This window comes from Meleagris gallopavo, chromosome 1, assembly GCF_000146605.3.
Source record: "Meleagris gallopavo isolate NT-WF06-2002-E0010 breed Aviagen turkey brand Nicholas breeding stock chromosome 1, Turkey_5.1, whole genome shotgun sequence".
NCBI classification, from domain to species: Eukaryota; Metazoa; Chordata; class Aves; order Galliformes; family Phasianidae; genus Meleagris; species Meleagris gallopavo.
The window spans coordinates 129845059-129865327 of NC_015011.2; the positions used below are offsets into that span (position 1 = coordinate 129845059).

At 41.7% G+C, this 20269-nt stretch overlaps 1 protein-coding gene across 2 annotated transcripts; it reads right to left on the minus strand.

Moving 5' to 3' along the window:
- Positions 1-2392: 2392 nt before the first annotated feature.
- Positions 2393-19213, minus strand: CREG2 (cellular repressor of E1A stimulated genes 2). Of its 2 annotated transcripts, XM_010727806.3 has the most exons (5): positions 19024-19213; positions 8517-8630; positions 5957-6040; positions 4174-4276; positions 2393-4059 (listed from the first exon to the last, which is right to left on the minus strand). In XM_010727806.3, the coding sequence occupies exons 1-4, from the start codon at positions 19182-19184 to the stop codon at positions 4210-4212; spliced, it is 426 nt and encodes a 141-aa protein (XP_010726108.1). In that variant the 5' UTR covers positions 19185-19213; the 3' UTR covers positions 2393-4059; positions 4174-4209. The 2 variants fall into 2 exon arrangements, with proteins under 2 accessions (XP_010726108.1, XP_010726100.1); XM_010727798.3 differs by having other exon boundaries at positions 2393-4276.
- Between the last annotated feature and the right edge of the window lie 1056 nt (positions 19214-20269).

Sequence of the window (20269 nt, forward strand, 5' to 3'; positions counted from 1 at the left end):
GGGAACAGCGGCTGGGGGGTGCCTCGGTTCCGACCTCCCCGCTTCGCTCGGCTCGACTCGGCTGGGCTCGAGCTGCCTCGGTCTTCAGTCCGCTCCCCTGGTCAGCCGTGGGGAGGCCTCGGGGTGGAGGAGCCTCCCGTGCTAATAGCTGCCACTGTAGCCCTATGCGTGCCATCGCCCCGCACCAGCAGGTCCTCCAGTGTTGTTTTCCCTTGGCCCTAGCCTTAGATAACTATTTTTAAAATAAAGTCCAGTCAGTCGAGCCCAGTGGTACATGCGTGAACTGAATGAGTCAGCGCCTCCACCCTTTTCCTCACCCACGTTCGAGGGTAGAATAAGCGTCCTCCCTAGGGAGAGGCGGGCTGCGGGGCAGGAAGCGTGGAGGGACAGCAGCAGGTACGGTCGGAGGCTGCCAGAAATAGAGCGCGGTGTGTGGCAGGGTAGGGGAGGGGAAGCCAGTCACTAAAGCTAAAAGTTGAGATAAGAGAGGCATTTGAGCCTCCTTCGGTACAATAGCACGTTTGGGAACAGTGATTCTACCACCGCCTTGGGCAGACTAATGGATATTCCAAGTTGGATATTAGGAAACATTTCTTCTCAAAAGGAGCAGTGAGGCAGTGGCACAGGCTGCCCAGGGAGGTGGTGCAGTCACCGTCCCTGGAGGTGTTCAATAAACAAGTGAATGTGGCACTGAGGGACGTGGTCAGTGGGCATGGTGGGGGTGGGCTGCTGGTTGGACTGGGTGATCTGAGAGGTCTTTTCCAGCCTTAATTAAGCCTTATATGAAGGCTTCTGCATACCTTTGCAGCTACTGAAATGGATCAGCTTTTCCTCAGCCTTTTTGAACAATCTCACACGTTTGATTTTCCTTGAAAGGTCAACAGTCATTGCGTCATCACAGTCAGCTACACGCACTGTCCAACAATGTTGACAGATCTCTGTAGAGTCTTCTTCCTAATCGTGACTGTAGATCTGACAGCGCCTGGCCTACTTTCTGAGGAGGGTGTACTCGGACAAAGGCCTTGAGCTCAGTAAGTCCTTGGTGCCAGCAGGACTGCTTTGCTCTGTCAGCATCAAGGCTATTGTGCTCCACGTTCTGGCTCACAGTTGGTGGTAAAATAAATCCAGTAAAAAAAAAAAAACCCTTAAACCCTAAACTATTCTTTAAAGTAACTCAAGCATTCTCCCCAAATACTTGGCAGTATAGTTTTGGGACTCTCTCCAAAGGCACTGAGCATTGTGAGAACAAGATCAAAGGAACAAAGTCAAGATGACAGCCAGGACAGATCTATGGAGTGCAGTAAGGGGCTGTGGAGAAGAAATCTGAACAGCAAGAGTATTTAATGAAGGAAAAATACAGGAAAACTCTGGAGGATATTAAATGGTACATGGTGAATGGAGTTAGTGGCAGAGCAGATGAGGTAGAGGCTGGATGTGTTGAAGAACAGCAAGCAACAGAATTTTGAAGGAGCCAGAAGGTGTTTGGCAAAAAGCAGATTGAAAAAAAGTCAGTATTTTTAGTGAACCCAAAACTGTAGTTCAAGTGAGAATTTTTTTGGAAAAAAAGTGAAAGATACTTACTGTAATCAAAATAGACATTGCTCCAGAAAAGGGATAGAGGTAAAAAATAAGTAAGTAAGTGAAAATGAAAGGAACATCTGTATGGAAGATTGAAGAGTATGGAGTCATTGGAAACAGGAAAATTATGCTGATTATGGGTTGTACAGGATAGGAAACTATTGTCGTGATCTTCACAGAGAATGAAGTCCAACCAGTGACAAGGCAAAGATGATAAGGTGTAAATAGGAAGGAAGCACAGACTGTTCCCTATGCCTTTTTTTTTCCTTTTTTTCTTTTTTTTAATGAAGTAGAGACTTTAGTGGAAGAGCTTGAATTTTGTTGAAAGGAGGTGCGAGAAAACAGTATGAAAAGGTAACTCATCAGCCTGGGCTTAAGAAATCTCGCCAGAGGGAAGCAGACAGAAAAGAACAAGCTGTAACAAGAAATTACAAGAGTAAGGCTAGCAGTGGAAAAAATAGCACTGAGGAATCTTCCAAAACACCATTAATGCACACCTGATAGGTGCCGGCTCAGTCTCCTGGCAGACAGGAACAACGATTGTTGTTAATAATAACAATTAATTGCCATGCTGAAAACAGAGCTGATAAAACTGAGAAGACGAAAGGAAGATAGAAGGTGCCCAGCTGCTTCATCCCTGGAGAGATGTGAAGCTACACCAAGACAGATCTGATTCTCTGTTCCCAGAAGTGCTTTGGAAGAAATTAGCTTGGCTCAGAAAAACAGAAAAAAGCAGAAATTTGAATAGCTGTCAAAAAAAGTAAGCTACTCGGGCTCATACCATCCTGCACACTTAAGGATATACTAACTGCAGTTCCTCTTTGAAAACTGTTTTATTTGCATTTTGTCCTTGATGGGCATTTTGTTAACATTCAGTATCTTTAGAAATCAAAATGCATTGCAGATTACAGTACACATCCAGAAATAAAGCATACTGAACTTCATCCAGCTAAGTGATGAAAATTTCATCAGTAATGGAGTATTCTTTGGTTAAATAAGAACAGCAGTTAAGACTAGCTGTGCTTAGTACTGTGCATGCATGATATGTGCACAATTTAGCAAAACATTTGAGCCCAGGATTCAGAACTTTGTCTTCCTTTCTTTCAGCAAATATACAGACATGATTAAATGCATCTCTTAAATACTGCAAAACCCCAGTTAAAGTTTTAAATAATAGGTGTTGTGCAACACGTGTTTTTGGGGAAGCTAAAGAAATAAGTAAAATACAGAACACGTGGCAATAAATTACACATCAACTAGCTGAAATACTTAATAAATTTGTCAGGGCTTATCCAGACTTTCTAAAAATGTTTCTTTGATCTTATAATCAAAGCACAACAAATAAATAGGAGTTCTGCTACCAACTTAAGCTGAAGTGAGATGAAACTCTTTACAGTCTCAAGGAAATCTGATCTCATTATGCTATCTTAATAAGACTCTTTTGATTAAAATCTTTTACAAATGTCACTTGGCATATGACAACCAATTCCACTTGATACATTTGCCTCTTTAAGGAAAGATTTGAAGTAGTGCATAACTAATAATGTAAAGAACAGTTAAACAAATTATTGACTGTGTCTTCCCCTTTTTGTGCTCTGAAAATTCTATTCAGAAATCTGCACGTCATATTTTTGATAAATTTATGTAGACTTTCAAGAACTTTAATGGAAGCTATTCCATGGAGGAAGAAAGCATGAAATGCGAACAGGTGATTTACAGCAGTGTTTCCTTGTGAAGGCTCTTTTGTCACTTTACATGCCATTCCTACTTTGTGTTTTGAGCTTCTGTCAAGAATCTCAAGGCTTGTCGGTATATAAAAGCTCTCTGATGAATGTGTCAATTTATAACACAGTATATATCTCCAATTAATCTAACTGTGCAGGGACACAGCAAGTAGAATAAGTTCAAAACCTTTCTTATAGCACACACTTCTTAAACAGTTAAAGCTCTTTATCTAAATATTGTGGGCACGCTCCCTTACTGCTTTAAGGCAACAGTGTTAGTCAGTGATGGATAACACATACTAAGACCATGTCCCTGTTACCAAGCTGCCTAAGGATGGAAGTGAAAATTTCTAAAATTCTCGCTGTTCTTTAGCTTTCTTAAACACTGGATTTGCTCACCCTATGTGTGTGTTTGTGAGGGGCAGAGGGAGAGAAGTTCAGGCTTCTCTAGGAATAGCAGTAACAAGGATGACAAACTGTCTAAATAAAGTTGCACAGAAATGTGTAGGTTGGACCTGTGGAGATTCTCTTAGAGAGCCTAGAACTCTGCCTACTGACCTCTGTTTTGAAAGTCCCATCAATCCTAGTGGACAGTGTCAAATCCATAGTGCACAAAGATGTCCATGGCAAAATTACTCGAATCAAGAATGATTTCATCAAATGGTATTCTATACATTTGTACAGGACCAGACATTTTGATTCAGTACTACACAGTACCAGATTTGGGGGCAAATTTAGATGGGAGGATGCTGTTCATCTGCCAAGAAAATACGGGAAATACATTCAGACAGGACACTTCCTCATCTTGTGTAATTACCTCTGCAAGAGATCTGCAGACTCACTGGCAATAAAACAAGAAAAAAATGCTTACCAAGTGTCTAAAGAAAGTTTCTCCCCATATCTTCCTTCAGTTCTTACGGAATATTAGGAACGTTGCCGATGCCTGCAGACTTGAAGCCAAAATCTGAGTAGCCCTGGAAGTTAAAACAGCACGGTGCCCAAGTCTCTTAGTTTAGAGAATAATATTCTTTTTGATGCCTGAACCAAAATAAGCTCAGCTACACTTAATTGGCTTCCAGGTGGTCACAGCTCCCTGAGCTGCCTTGGAGCTCTGGCCAGGGATTAATCTGTAAAAGCTCAGGTCACTCACTGAGAAATCCACACTACTCACGCCTGCGATGATGTGGGCTAGTGCCAAAGGCTCTGCTTCCCTTCCGGGGATTCAGAGAAAGCCATCTCAATCTGCCTCTTTCTTAACATAACAGGGAGACCAGCCATTTAATTTTCAAACTGTGTTATGATGTGACCAGCTAGCCATGAGACCTTTTCCCCTATCACACCATTAGGAATTGCAGAATAAGATTACCAGCACATCTCAAGAAAGGGATGAAGATTATTAAAACCGCTCTGTACTCTTTTGGGATTATTTTATAAGATGCGTATTCGCTGCCTATTCACAGTGAGTTTGTAAACAAGTTTGCACTTTCCACACTAGGAAAATGAGTATTTTGATGATCTAGTGGTTGGTGACCATGCGCATAGCAGGAGGTTTGAAACTAGATGATCGTTGTGGTCCTTTTCAACCCAGGCCATTCTGTGGTCTGAAATATCTATCTATCTTCAGACTTCTTTAAAAAAAAATCATGAACAAACCCTTTAAACCTCAGGGAATAAATGAGAACCAAGGGACTGGCTCCATCCCTAGATTAGTTGGTGAGGGTTTACAAAAGTCCATTGCATAAATAAGTCAAAAATAAAGTGGTGGCTGGACGTGGGGTGCAAAAAATGTGGGACTGCAGGCTATTGATAGACTTTTTGTGTCTCATAACGGGAACAGACTAGCTGAGAATACTTAGGAGTATTTCTCTTCTTAGGAGAATGTTTATAGTTTTATTGGGATAATCCCTGTGAGCCTGGTTTGGTTTTGTCTCTTTACATGTTTAACCAGCTTTGTGTCAGTAGAACACAAGTTCTACTGAAGTTGTGTTGTTTGAGCAGCTTGCATTTTTTTCCACAAAAAGTCTTTGGAGCCTTTCTACTCAATTTCCGAGTGAAATATTCAATTAGACAATGAGGAAAAAATACATGTAGAAAATGTAAGTTAGCAAACGAGAGCAGCTTTAGAACAATCTTTTAACAACTTAAATATCTAATGGTGCAGTTATTAGGTTTAGATGAGAGCACTTATAAACAGAGAGACTGAGCAGTAATACTTCCACAATACATGGAGGGCTGTGAATAGGCAAGTTTGCCTTTTCTGTGAAACACAACACTATAGTTAGTGAGTGGCAACGAAAACAAAAAAAAAAAAAAAGTACTAAACAAACAGATACAAAACATTCAAGATGATACATTGCCTGTTTGAAATGACGTGTTTCTGCATTGCAGGGTAGGGCTGCTATCTACCTCTCCTTTATAATTTGAAAGTCCGTGTTGGTTTATTTTCACCCTGCTCCACGTAAGACAGAGCTATTTTGAAGCCTTTTGAAAATAAAATATATATATCACTGTAAAATAACCATCCAGAGTGAAATTTTTTAAGTGTTCAGAAAGGAAAGCGCTGTAGATCTCTCCCTCAAAGCTCATTCAATCAAGCTTTACTTGGAACTGCTTTTAAATACTCTTCTACTGCAATGGTAGAAACACCTCCATACCAGCTCTGAAGCCAGACGTGCTCAATATTCATTTTCATGAAGAACCACTCGTAGCTACGAGGCCACTTTCTTATCACTGGGTGCCTAGAAGGACAAAAAATATATATATTAAAAGATGTGCCGGATCATATGCCTTGTCTGATTTTTTCTTCAGCATAGTGTGCTTTGCCAGAAGGAAACTCGAGATCTGACAGTCACCATCATTCATCTTTTTTTGCCCTGCTTTGAAATAAGGTTTATGATGTTCCACGCCTCAATATGGGTAAAACTACAGCTTAAGGTAGCCAATGAATACCTCCTTCCTCTGTTGAGAACAGAGAATTTGTTGCAGACAAATGTGGTTTGGTTTATAAGTAAATAAAAAGCAGCTAAAGGAGAATTTCTGAACGTGTGTCAAGGTTGTGTTTGTATCTCTTCAAAGGAAACTCTTGTAGTAATCTGATTTCTGCAAATTTTGTAGAAAAGGCTTGTGTGCAAATACAGCATCCATCTGTCCTTGGCCCCATGTTTGCTACTGCTTGAACTCCTGCCAGCAGGGTCTCATGAGGGGGTTCCAGTAACTCCCTGTTTCCCAGTCAGCCTCCCCTAAGCTATTTGTGGGCATCTCAGGGGCACTGCTGACAGAATCTCGGTTTTGTTTTGTTTTGTTTTGCATGGTTATGAGCAAAAACCAGCAGCAACCTGCTGGGTGTGTTATTGCTTCATTGAGCTGTTCTCAGATGCTCCTCTCCTTTTGGCTCCAGAGGATGGTGGTCTCCACCAGAGACAGTGGCCTTAAAGGCTTATATGGAGGGTAATTGAGGTTGTGGTTTTATTCAGTATTCTACTTCCTCCCTTGGAGAGCCTGTATTTTTTGTAAGGAAGGAGGGTGGAGGCTTGAGGCCATGTGTAGGTCATTGGAGATGCAGTATCTGTACTCAAGCCACAGTTGCACTATTGCAATCTTTACCAATTTCTGAGCAGCCACAGCAAATTAACTGATTTTATTGCAGACCTGCTGGTGTCCTACAGGCACCCAAAGCACTGGTTTAAGTGGCAGCTATTTCTTTCTGGTCTATTGGATGGTGTAGAAGATTTATCGCCTACTTCTGGGAGAAGCTTATAGCTCTGCTGAGGATGTAGCTCAGCCCTCCACCTGCATCATCTCCAGGTGATCACCTGGAGCAACTTCTCTGTTGTTCCATTAATTACCACCAGGATGACGGGGGCACTCTGACAAGGTTGACCAAATTTGCCTTTAAGAACAGTGCCCACTTCCTTGCAGTCAACTACATTCATCTTCACGACCACCAAGCTATTTGGGCAGCTGCCCGGGGGTTTTCCCCTGAGGATTCCTTTGGGGAGCTGCATCGTATATGTTTATTCCTTACAGAGCATCAGAAAAAACAAAGGCTGCTTAGAAGCACTGGTCAGCAGCACTGGACTTTATGGTGGAGGACTGTGTTTGGTTATCCCATGATCACGTTCATTTGGTGTGCCTCTCTTCTGTACTGGACCACCACTACCTAGACCTGTAAAAAATTAAGTTGCCCTGCTGGCCTTTCTCTTGCAGCTTCCTCATTCTCTCAAGACTGACCCTGTTGTTCATGCCACCCTATTAAAACCTGTTCACCCAGATCCCTCCCAGCAGGCCAGAGAGAACATTGCATCTGGGCCATGCCAGATGTCAGCACATCCCAGTTTCCCCACAGTACTTGCTGTACTGGGTAGGACATGGCCTGGAGGGCCATCCCTGGCAGTTAGTGCTGTAGGTGTGTCCCAGCTGAGGTTTGGGCTTTTGATGCCTATTACTCTGATAAAAACAGGTCTCACTTGAGGGTGTGGGGCACACACTGGATGTGAGGTGAATGGTGTCAGGGTTGTGCTTGTGTTTGTTGACTGGAGACTGTGTTCTGTAAATATTATGGCTTTGGAAGCAGTTCTTGTGAACAGACTCCTTCTGCAACCACTTGCTACAAGACCGATATTTCTCTCAGGACAGCCCGACAGCACACTCTTATTCTCTGTTGTAGCTCATTTGAAGGTGTCAAGAACTGCAACGTTGGGAAGGACAAATTATTTGCTATCAGATTGCAAAGTTTCCAGGAGATGAGAAGCCGACAATCCATAATTTTGTTTCCAAACCATTAGGTTTGGCATCACAGAAGCATATAGGCTTCAGGTTGGTACCTGGAAGGAAGCATAGCTCTGCTCTGGCTATTGTCAGGATTAGGAGCAATTCTTGTGCTGTGGTGAGGAAGAATTACTAAATGCAGTGTCCCACTTAACAAATGCACCCCGTATTCATGGAATCTCTCCTCAGAGCCACATGATTACAAAACACGTTTTACTTACATCTAACATTTAGTAACTGTGTCTCCATACTCCTTGCCTCAGTAGGTAAAAGGAGGTTGCGAAGCTCTGCCTGTTGTTTCAAAGCAGCAAAGGCTCAACATACTTTGTTGTCCCCAAAGTAAATCAGGCTTGTTACTTCTCAGCTTTTCCATACCAAATGGCCACATCTATATATTTGCCTCAAAACTGCAGGCTGTACTATACTCTATGCATATCACATACAGACCTAGAAAACATTGCTTGCTTGGCAAATTCCGTTTCCTCTGGAGGCACTGTGACCATCTGTCCTGTGAGTGTCAGTCTGGCGCACCTTGGATCCTCTGGATCAACTACGTTTTTTCTGTGCACAGAGAAAAATGCTTGTGTGTAATACTTGTTTTATTTGCTTTTGCATAAATATTAAAAACTGCAAACTTTTCTCAAACCTCGCAGGTCTTTTCTGCCCTTAGCTGTAATGTTCAGGGGGTCTATTGATATAATACTCACCTGACATAGATCTCTACTGTAGACATTTTCTTAATCTTAATGTATGCTTTTAAAAACTGCCTATTATTAATAAACATATTTTTAAATGTGAAAATAGCAGACATACAGACTTGAATTCAAGACTCTGAAAAGAATTAGTAAGATGACATATGACCGTGCCCGCAAAATAACTATGCAGGCTTGTATTTGTGTGTCATTTTTTCTTCTGCCTATCCTAGAAAATCAATTCATTTTTATCCATTTTTCAACTGCATTACATTGCTTTTCATCACAGAACAAGCCAAAAAAAAAAAAGAAGAGAAAGAGAAACAAATAAGGTCTATTAAAAAAATATATCCAACTGCATTCATCCTTCAAACTGAGACAGGGTAGATACTTGTTGCCTTTTGGCTCTTTCTATACAGTAATAATAAATAACTCCCATTAGTAGCTACAGAGCAACTGCTGACTCTGACTTCTACAGTACAGTGATATAAATCATATGTAAGCTGACAAAAAGTTTCATGAAATGACTACAAAGGCCTGCTCCTGAGATGTGCTGAACAGCCCCACAGCTCATTGCCAGCACATTGAGACTGCTCAGCATTGCCCACTTACAAACATATGCCCTGAAAACTACTTTAGGAAATTGCATTTCTTGCTCAGTTTTAATCTGAAGCAGTGCAGTAAATTACATCTCATTTGTGTGCAATTTTACTTAAAGATCTCGGCTTGAGCCCTTTAGCTTTAACTGTGTGCAATCTGCAATGGCTTTTTTTGTTGTAACTCTCAATATGTGCCTATCACATGCAGGAAACATATGGGCATCCTCCTGCAGCTAATTTAACACCTGCAGATTCCCCACAGATGGTTATGAAAGACTGCATAGCTTACTGGATAAAGTGTCTGCTTTTATAGATAGGACCACAAACAGAAATATGCAAGGAAATACAACAAGCTGATTGATACTCAGCTATGCCCAGTGAGCACTCGGCACAGTCTGTAGTCTGAGATCCAAAGAGCCATTTGCAGTCACATCATCTCTGGGGTGTGTTTTCAGCATTCTGGAGCAGCTGTTCTCTGAAGGTGGTGTTCAGCATAACGATGTCTGGACAATCTGCACTTGTGCTCCTTTTCCTCTGCCATGCATGAGAGGAAGCTCAGCCACTAAGGATCAAGCTCAAGCTTTCTGTTCACATCAATAAATAACGGCCCCATTTTCTGCAGTACACTTTTTTTTTTTAATTTTTTGAAGTAACAAATGGTGTTCTGAGTACCTGAAAATCCACATTCCCTACCCTGACACAAGGAACTTTACCAGTGTACATTCATAGTATAGACTTGTCTACATGGTCACAGAATCATAAACTCAATAAGGTTGGAAAAGCCCTTTCAGATCATCTAGTCCAACCATCACCACCACGTCCATTAACCACGTCCCTCAGTGCCACATCCACACATTTATTGAACACCTCCATGGACAGTGACTCCCTCACCTCTCTGGGCAGACTGTTCCACTTCACTGCTCCAGTGGTAGCCTCACCACTCTTCCTGATATTAATTTTTCCCCACTTTCCAACCTGAACATCCCCTGGTGCAATTTGAGGCCATTACTTCTCATCCTATCACCTTGGCACCCTATGTATTTTTATACATGTAACTCACTGAGTCTTCAGAATATGAAAGGGAATTCTCACTAGCAAAACTGAAGTTCAAACATTTGCTTTAAACTAATAGCCCTTTGTATATGAAAATCATTTTATCCATAGCCTAGCAGTGCCATAAAACAACTGAAAGTGGGGAGGACTATTTGCAACTGCTTTTGTCTGGACAGCCCCTAGGTAAAATGTTAACGACTTTCAGGGATTGTATTAAAGGATGTCTTCATTTCACAGAGTGATCAAGGTGATAAATGTGGCTGTAGGTAGGAGCAGAAAGAGGTTTGATATCTTCTCAAATGGCAATTATTTGATCTTTTCGTGCAAATACTCATTTATTCTCAATACTTGCTAATTTTTGAGTTGGCAATTGACTTGGTGTTGCTGTTATGCAGTGAATGTTGCCTTCCTTTCTTAAGAGATTTTTTTTTGCCTGATGGGTGTGTCAGATGTGGCTTTTCCCTGATTTACAGGAAAAACCGCACTCTGCATATATGGCTGATTACAAAACCTACATACTGTACATCTATATCTGGAATCTTTTTATTGCTGTATATTTTTTCCCTGCCTTCTTCTTCTGTTTTTAGTTTTCTGAATGTTATTCTCTCCTCTCAGAGTGTTACACTGACACACACAATACTACAATACTACCATTCCCAGTAGGAGTTATTCAGACTGAATTTTGCACAACCGAGCAATGTTCTGGAAAGGCAGAAGTTTATTTTTCTGGGAAATGAGGCAAATTATGTGTTAAAAACATGCACGATGGAGTTTAGAAGAGCTGAACAAGGACAACCATACATTTGAGTCTAGTATTATTACTTGGCTACTTTGCTTTTAACACTGCCTGTTATCATAAGTTTTCTGTTTCAGAACACTGGCCTTGTATTCTAATCTTACACTAACATTAGTATTTTTTCAATCAAAGGAGCCCTTCATATTCTAAAATAAATCTGTTTCTACATCACTTTTGGTGTAGGATTCCTCTAGTAATGAGTGATTACTTTTATAGTTTCTAAATAATCAAAAAACACTAGAAGTTAAATCTCTTCTAACTGTATTGTGAACAGATTTTGATTTTTCATCGATGTTACTGGTGTAACTAATGTACACACAGGTTTTATTTCTTAGGAGTAAGGGGATACAGCCAGTGATATGGCTTATATTTTTACTAATGATAATGAAGGGATATTAAGGATAAATTTACAGGTATATTTACTAAAGTATCCCTCCTACACATCCATAGGGGCTTAGCCATGCATTCCCTAGTTATTTCTTGCCTTCAATCTAAATTAATCCATATTCAGCTCTCAGTCCTTGGGTTCCTTTTGCCTTGGCTGGCACATGGACAAGTGAAACAGTTTTATATAAAATTTGTGCACTGCTGATGGGGGCTGTGGGGAGGCAGAGCCATAGGAAGAGAAGGCATGCCGACTGCACTGTCCCCATGCCAAGGAAACCATGGATGGCTTCTCAGGTTCCAGGCAGAGAATCAGGTCCTCTGCAGCCCTGGAGAGGTCTTCATGGAGGCTGTGATAAGATGAGAACTGAAGGGAAGAGAAAGCAACAACTTGTGGAACAAGACAAATCAATAGGGAACATGTTTATTTATTTATGCTTATATAAAATATATACACCTTCTTGCAGAAATTAACTGAAGCCAGATGAAAATGGAAGAGGATTCAGCTTATGCACTTTATAAGAACACGGTGCATTAAGAGGCATTCTCTTAATTATTCATCTGATTTGTGAAGAAAGAAGAATTGATTGTCTCCATCCCTCTGCTTACGGTGAGCAAACAAGGTATGCAGAGTTTGACCCAGCCTGGGCAGTTCTCTCCTCTGAGCATGTGAAGTTGGAGAAGGAGCTGCATTCGCTTCCGTTCAGCTGGCCCTCAGAGTTCCATCTTAGCTAGCTCTGCTGAGCTATGGACCGGCCAGTGTCCAAGTGAATATGCTTCTCAACAATGATGGGAAGCATACTGCTGATGAACACGTCCCACTTATTTTACTGCATACCACTTCCGCACTTTCTGAGTCACAGTTCAAGAGTGGTTCAGGCCAAAGAGTGCCACCTACTCATTAAATTGTTTACTGCATAAGCCAGCTTGGAGCTTATAATTAGAAGTGTCCTGTACCAAAACTAGCTAAGTGCTGATTTGATGAATGTATGGTTCAGGCTGATGTCATTATATGGGTTCACAAGGCGATGATACTGGGACTTTGTTAGGGTTCCTTTTTGTATCCCTTCTTTGACAAATTATTCTCTGGCTCTTGGTTTTTCCGTGTATTACCTTTATCCTTATCCTTTAACTCCACTGAGATAAAGCAGACTGGCACAGATCAGCTGTAAAAGAAGAGTTCGGGAAGCACTTGAGAAAGACTACCAAGTGTTCCCAAGAAGGAATCAGTAGGAAGGTGGAAGCACTCAGTGATGCTCCAGGGACTGGTGGAGGAAACAGGGATCTATAGATGGGAATCTCTCAGTTCTTCCCCAGCCTGTTTTTCCCACTGAAGAGCTACTCTTCTCCCCCAAACAGACAGAACCTTCCATCCTTCCAGGAGAAAACTTTACCCCTCTATTTCTTCTTGAGCAGAACAAAAGAGAGAAGAAGCTGTGAAAGCTTTCTGCAGTTGTAGAAAGGCGGAGCCAAGAAGAAAGCTCTATTATTGCTATTCCTATTCATTGTACTTTAGACTACCTCATGTGGGGCATAAGGGCTATGATTGTCCTGCAGTGGTAGCTGCGTCCATACAAAGCTATACCATTAGGACTGGCTGAGGATGAACCTGCTGATGGCTGATCCCCATCTGCTTCCACCCACACAAGGCAGGCATTTTGTCCTCCTGCAAAGGACCCCTATCTGCTTTGCCCCAGATAGCTAGTATGGCATCATAGAATTTTTTGTCTTCTAAAATCTACATGAAATACTAAAGGAAATGCTATGTCCTTTGGGAATCATTGCAGGGTGCATATAATCTTGATTATTAAATCTGATTAATTTTGAAAAGCAAGTTATCCTCCTAATTCATTTCATTTGCTCGTCACTAACTGATGGAGTCTCTGAGGCATAAAGAATGCATTGGTGCTGCTAATCCACATGGCACGAACGTCAAATAAAATCTCTGCTGAAAGCAATTTCATAATCTGAAAAGCTGTTGCTGGCCTTCAGCTGGATATGGTAGGGCAGTTTTGCTCTGCTCTGGCTTGGACAAACGTTTGAGAGCCAGCAGAGACACTCAAAAGACATCTTGACTTTCAGAAGAGTTGTCTTCCACGCTGGACCTGAAGTCAGGCTTGGGAGCTGAAGAGTACAATGGCTTTTCTTCATCCAAGTGATCCAGTGCTCATAGTCTACCTGTCTGAATGTTTTAAGTGATTCTGCTATTCCTAGAAGAGAATACTTTCTAGAATGCTTTAACTGTAATTTCTTATGTCATGGCAGATTCTTTGCCTGTCTTTGTTGACAGTAACAACCGTTTTTTTTAGTTGAACTGTATGCTTAAGCCAGGAAGGTTTTATATAGTTCAACCACAGACAATTCACAGGAAAAAAAAAAAGAAAAAAAAACCCAGAATCATAGCATCAACTGTTTCTGTAAGCAAAGTCAGAGAAACACATGTTGATGTACCAGACAGGGATTTTGGGAAGCTGGTTATTTAAGAACACAGGAGAAAAAACAACAAAGTAATTTGGAGTTATATTGTGTGCATTGGGTCATGATGATAGTAGGTTTCATATTTGACTTTCTAATTTGATATCTTCCTGAATTTTTAAGTACAGATATTTTTCAGGAAGAACTACTGACATAATTATTTGCATATGACTGAAAAGAGCCAGTATAAATACCTGAACTAGAAATGTGTCTGTGCCACATAACACCAAGAGGTGGTTCTCAACTTCTCAAAAACTGAAGGATGTTTGGATTCAGCCTTTGTCTTCTGTATGTGTAACTTCTCCCTATGTGAAGGTGCAATGCTAAACTGCTTTGTTATGTTCATGCTTGGATTAAGCGACAGTGCCGAGAGGCAGATACATGTCAGATCACCAATTGACACCTCAAGGGCTGTACCTGCCATCCAAAGCAGCCTGTCTTTCTCTTAGGATTGCCTAGGAATAAAGTTTGCAACTCATGTAAGTCAGCAACCAGAAAAAAAACAGGAACTCTCACCTGCCAAAATGCTCTCCTCTAGCAGTCCTCCTGGTGGCCTGCCGCTCTCCAAAAATGCTGGAGATGCTTTAGTTCATGCCAGTGTTGTACCTCAAGCAGAAGATGAAACAGGGTGGATGGAATGGCTCTGAAGGAGCCATCTCTGATGCATGTCATAAACCAGCAGAGGAATCTGGGTCACTCAAAATCACTCCCATTCTGCAGTGTGGATCTGAAACACCATCGTCAAACTAACAGCAAAGGGAAACGAACCTAAGGACTCAGCTCATCACTTCTCTTTCTTTTCCCCTTGTGTGAAAACCAGCCCATGGCAGCCATGTAACTGTTCCTCCTCTCAGAAAGCTGCATTTGGTCCCTTTGAATGTGCTGAACCTGATGTCAAGGAGATGACATATGTTTAAAATTAATTGCCTGTTTTCCAGACTGCAGCTGTAATAAGGCAGGTCCAGGATCTTACTTGGAAAGAGATCCTCTGAGCAGCTTGTGTGTTGGGAAATTTATTCAGAACAATAGCTTCTCTATTCTTTAGTATAGGCCCCAGTCTTGTTCTCTCTGAAATCTGTAAGAATAAGACTCAATCTTTTCAGTTTTTCTGCAGAATAGGCATGCCAGTGTAGTCTATTTATAGCCTTGAACCATTTAATTTTTCTTGCCTCCATTATCCATTTATCTGCCACCAGATCAGACACAGAGTCACCACTAACTAACACTCCTGCAGCCTGACCATCAGAGAGCGCTTGCAGAGGGAGGCACAACCTATGTCCTTCTGGGAAATGGAAATCTCTGGGTCAGAGATGAGGAATCCAGGCTATAGCTGCAACAGTAGCATGCATTGCAACCGTGATACCGTGTATCACAGCTCTCTTTCTTTCATTTTTAAAAGCTAGCACAGAGACTAGTTTGAGCTTTTTAATTCTTTTTCCCCAGATGATTAAGTACTAAGGCTGGAAAACAAAAAAGGCCACCCTATATCCCTTACAGCCCAGAAAAGGGGAATATTTATTGTCAAGGTTTGAAACCTGAGTATATTCTGAACCAAAGCAAATGAAATTCACTACTAAATTTAATATCAAACCGATGTACAAGCACACAAGCCACTTGATACTCATTAGATACAAGAAGACTATCAAAATGTCAGCTATGTTTTCTTGCAAAAGGCCAGAGATTTCCTTTGTATGCAATAGGTCAGGAGCATTCTCCAGGAGAGCACCAAACACAAACACGAAGCACTATGAGCGTCAAACAACTTTCAGTTATTTTAAGTTGTGCAACTTAGAGTAGGTTAATAGTTGCATTCTAATGAAATTATACATGTAAACAGCTACAAGGCCAAATTCACTGCTGGCATATAAGGACATGAACTCTCTCACGTAGAGCATTATTCCTTCAGCTATTTTGCATAATTATTTTGGAATTAAAACAACTAATAATGTCCTAGACTGAGAGAACTTCTGGTATTAATACCATCTATAAATGGCACTTCCCTTTTTGAAGAAAACCTCACAGATACTGCCTTAACAGCTAGCACAATATGAGGTCTGCCAGGATAACAGGCATGAGCAAGGAGGACTGAGAAGACTGCTACATCACCCCACAAAGCCCTGCACTAAGGATGCTCCCTGCTGCTCACACGGCCGCTCTGGACACCGTGGCAGGCACAGTGTACCCATAGGAGAAGCCTGGTAGAAGCTGCTGAAGCTTTCCTCTGGGGTACTGGAGTGCTGCAGAAGGCTGAGATGTTGCAATAATGAAATAATGAAAAGTAAACTGAAAGGACTAACAAAATAAATAATGCAAGGAGCAGTGATTAGACTCTGAATCTTTGTACTCTGTTCAGTAGCAAGCTCAATATTTAGAGTATGGTTACATGCTAAAAAGGGAGTGTCCTATTTTCTCCCACCTTCCCTCCTTTGCTCTCCTTTGTGCTTCTCTGGCTCCCGATGAGTTACTGCAAGTTTCTTCAGAATTCTGTTTGAACTCAAGGTCAGGCAAATCTCAGAACTGATGCAAAAGAAAAAGGGAGCAAGAAGTGTAGGGATGTGGCCACTGGCAATTAGAGAGGCCTCTGCTGTCCTGAAATAGGCGTTAGCAGTGCCCAGAGTGCTGCAGCACAAAGCACAGGCAAACTGAACAATAGAGCAGTGGTTAGTTAGGGAAATTAATAGGTACTTATTAGGGTGACAGTGAATTAATATTCTTGAAGGGCTGCGATGCATCTGAATTTCATATTTTTATAAATCATGAATCATTTCTCCTTTGTTGGTGAATTGGCACTTCCCAAGGAGGTAAATCAGGCAGCAATGTTGCTAAAACATAAAAGGCAAGCACTTTCAAAAGTGTATGTTTAAAGTCAGGGATGAAAGGCCACAGTTCCAGTGCCTAAATGCATGTGTAATTCTCAGAAGTGCTCATCACCAACAGCTGACATCAATGGCAGCTGCTCTGAGCATTGAGCCTCTGAAAATAGGGCATCTGTGTTGCTGCTGGGACGTGGAGCTTGCCGTACATTTTTAAGTACTTGATCTAGATATTCTGCTCATTATTTGATTGAATGAAAAAGCTTAGAAAGCAAGAATAAGCTCCATTAGTCTTTTATGAAACAACTGATAAATTTAATTACAATTTGAAATGATTAACTCAAAATATTTAATGAAATAATTTTAGGCAACAGAGTAATGTGGAGTAATGGAGTCTTAGCTCCATCACTCTGTTGACCTTTTCAGCCATTCAAAGCTGAGTTATCATAGAATTACAGAATGGTTTGGATTGGAAAGGAACTCAAAGCCCAGCCAGGGCCTCACCACCCTCTTAGTAAAGAATTTCCCTCTAACATCCAATCTAAATCTCCCCTCTTTTAGTTTAAAACCATTTCCCTTGTCTTATTACTATCTGCCCATGTAAATAGTTGGCTCCTTCCTGTTTATAAGCTCCCTTTAAGCACTGGAAGAACGCAATGAGGTCTTCCTGGGGCCTTAATAAACATTAATTATTTACCTTAATAAATGTTGTGATGGAAAGTATGTATTGGTGCTTTACATTGCAAGAGGAAGCTGTCATTTCCTGGCAGCCTTCCATTCCTTGGGAATGGGACATTAGCCTGACATAATTCTTTTTACCACCATCTAAGTCTTAAGAAAACAAAGAGTATATTCTGGAGAGAAACACAGACAAGGGGAACAGTGCCTTGCATTATATTTGCCATTCACTGCATTTAACCCATGTTCTCTTCAGATAGCAGGACTGAAAGTTGAGATGACATTCAGCAACCAGGTAAGCTTGGGATGCAGTTCCTAAGACAAACCTCTCTTCCCCCAAAGAGGACCTTATGATCTCATTTCTTTCTGAGGCAGCCTGTAATTCCCAGTTATTCTATCTATTTCCCTGCAGTATCAGCTATGATCTGCTTTGCTAATGGAGCCCTGTCTGACACAGTTTTGGTGTCATCTACCTCGTCACGTAAAGAGGCCTTTGGAAATGACACCTCACACAAGGCTGACCCAGCCACACTTGTTGCATGCCTGACTGTAAACAAACATATGGTGCAGATATGTCTTTTTCACAGAGGAAAGCATGGTGGGGGAAAACTATCAGCTTTGAGTTTACATACATACATTTTAACATGTAACACTTCAGCTTGTGCTTATTGTTTGTGTAGTTAGGGAGAAAGAAAGAAAGCTCACTGCTTATCTCAGGCTGGCTGTAGATCAGTAAATCTCAAACCCAGCATCCTTTACATGGAAGATTGTTGTTTACCAAAATCCCTCCTGGGGAGCTACAACCCAACCAGTGGGACATCCGGAGCTGTTAGGTGTCGGTAGAGGTGGCACTTAGGGACATGGTTTAGTGGGTGTGGATGTGATGGGTTGGCAGTTGAACCTGATGATCTGTGTAGTGTGCCAAGATGACAAGACAAGAGGTAAAGCTTTAAGTTGCACCAGGGGAGGTTCAGGTTGGATATCAGGAAACATTTCTTCTCAGAAAGAGTGGTGAGACAGTGGCACAGGCTGCCCGGAGAAGTGGTGCAGTCACTGTCCCTAGAAGTGTTCAAGAACTGTGTGGATGTGGCACTGAGGGACGTGGGCAGTGGGCATGGTGAGTGGGCTGGTGGTTGGACTGGGTGATCTGAGAAGTCTTTTCCAGCCTTAATGATTCTATGGTACTCTGTCTTCATCAGCCTTTGAAACTCTGCAGACATTATTGACTAGATCACTATGGCTTATAACTGGATCTTGAACACCTGCATTTCATGGAGACACCTCCAATGAGAGATTACTGAATCATAGAATCCTTAGGACTGAGAAAGACCTCTAGGATCACCAAGTCCAACCACCAATGTCACCCACCAAACCATGTTCCTGAATAGAATCATAGAATCATTAGGGTATTTGCCTGCATTTTTTCTCACTGAGGTTGGTACTTGGCAGATAAAATTCTGTTACCTGCAGAAATTCCCATCTGATTCTGGTAGGGTCAGTGAAGCTACAGGATCCTTCAGGAGATCTGCCACTGCGTTATCTTTCAGCGTCACATAAAAGAAAGGGATCCCAGTGCTGTTATTGACAGGACCGTCACTGATAGGCAAAAGGTTCCCATAGGGCATTCCTTGGATCTGCAAAACCCAAATAAGTCATTGTCAGCATCTCTGCACACAGTCAGTTCCCAGTGTTGGTCATTACCCAGGGGGCTCTAGAAGGAAGCTGCTCAGTCTCCCACCTTCTGCTGTCATCAAGAGACACATTTTTACTGAATTAATACTTTCTTCTGTCTTCAGATATTTCTTTCTTCATGGTCATTTCCATGTTAAATGGTATAATTATCAGTCAATATATTAATTCAATGCAGCTGGTAAAATCCTTTATAGCGAAATCAAATTAAGTGTGAACACTTAATCAGAAAACTCTGGATGATGTTATTACTTGGAGTGCATGCTTTTCATTTTTTAATGTTCATACACTTTTAGAATTTGAATGTTTATAGTGCTTATAAACGGTCCTCATAAATGTTAGTAGGGATACTTTAATGAAGCTGTATAACTTCGAAGCTAAAAATGCCTGTTTATTATTAAGAATCGCAATGGAAAACAAAACAAAACAAAACCAGCAGCTGTCAGTGATATTACAGAGTCACAGAAAATCCAGAGTTGAAAGGAACTCATAAGAATCACAGAGCCCAGCTCCTGGCTCCACACAGTACCACCCAAAATCCAAACCCTGTGTCTGAGAGCGCTGTCCAAACGCTCCTTGAACTCCAGCACTGCCCTGGGCAGCCTGTTCCACGCCCTCTGGTGCAGCCCCTTTCCCTAACCCCCAGCCTTACGCAATCCTCCAGGTGACTGCAGACTGTGCGGGAGCTGTCCTATCGAGGGGCTGTGCTGAGTGCATCAACCAGCAGCGCTCAAGTCTTAGGGCTTCAAGAGAATCTCTGTCAACCTGACGTGGAACCAGAGGTTTTGTGCGCGGCTGTATACGTGTAATTAATGAAACGGTGTTAAACGTGAGGTTTCACGCTAACATAGGCGCCCACTGGCTCAGCCCAGCTCTCTGAAGTTTAACAAGACAAAGTCAGGAGCAAGTGAAGCGGCCAGCAAGCTAACCACGCTGTGGGCTCGTTCGGGAGCCGTTCAAAGCTACCTCAGTAGGTCTGAGCGCCAGGGAACACGCAGGGAAACGCGTTAAAGCAGGAACC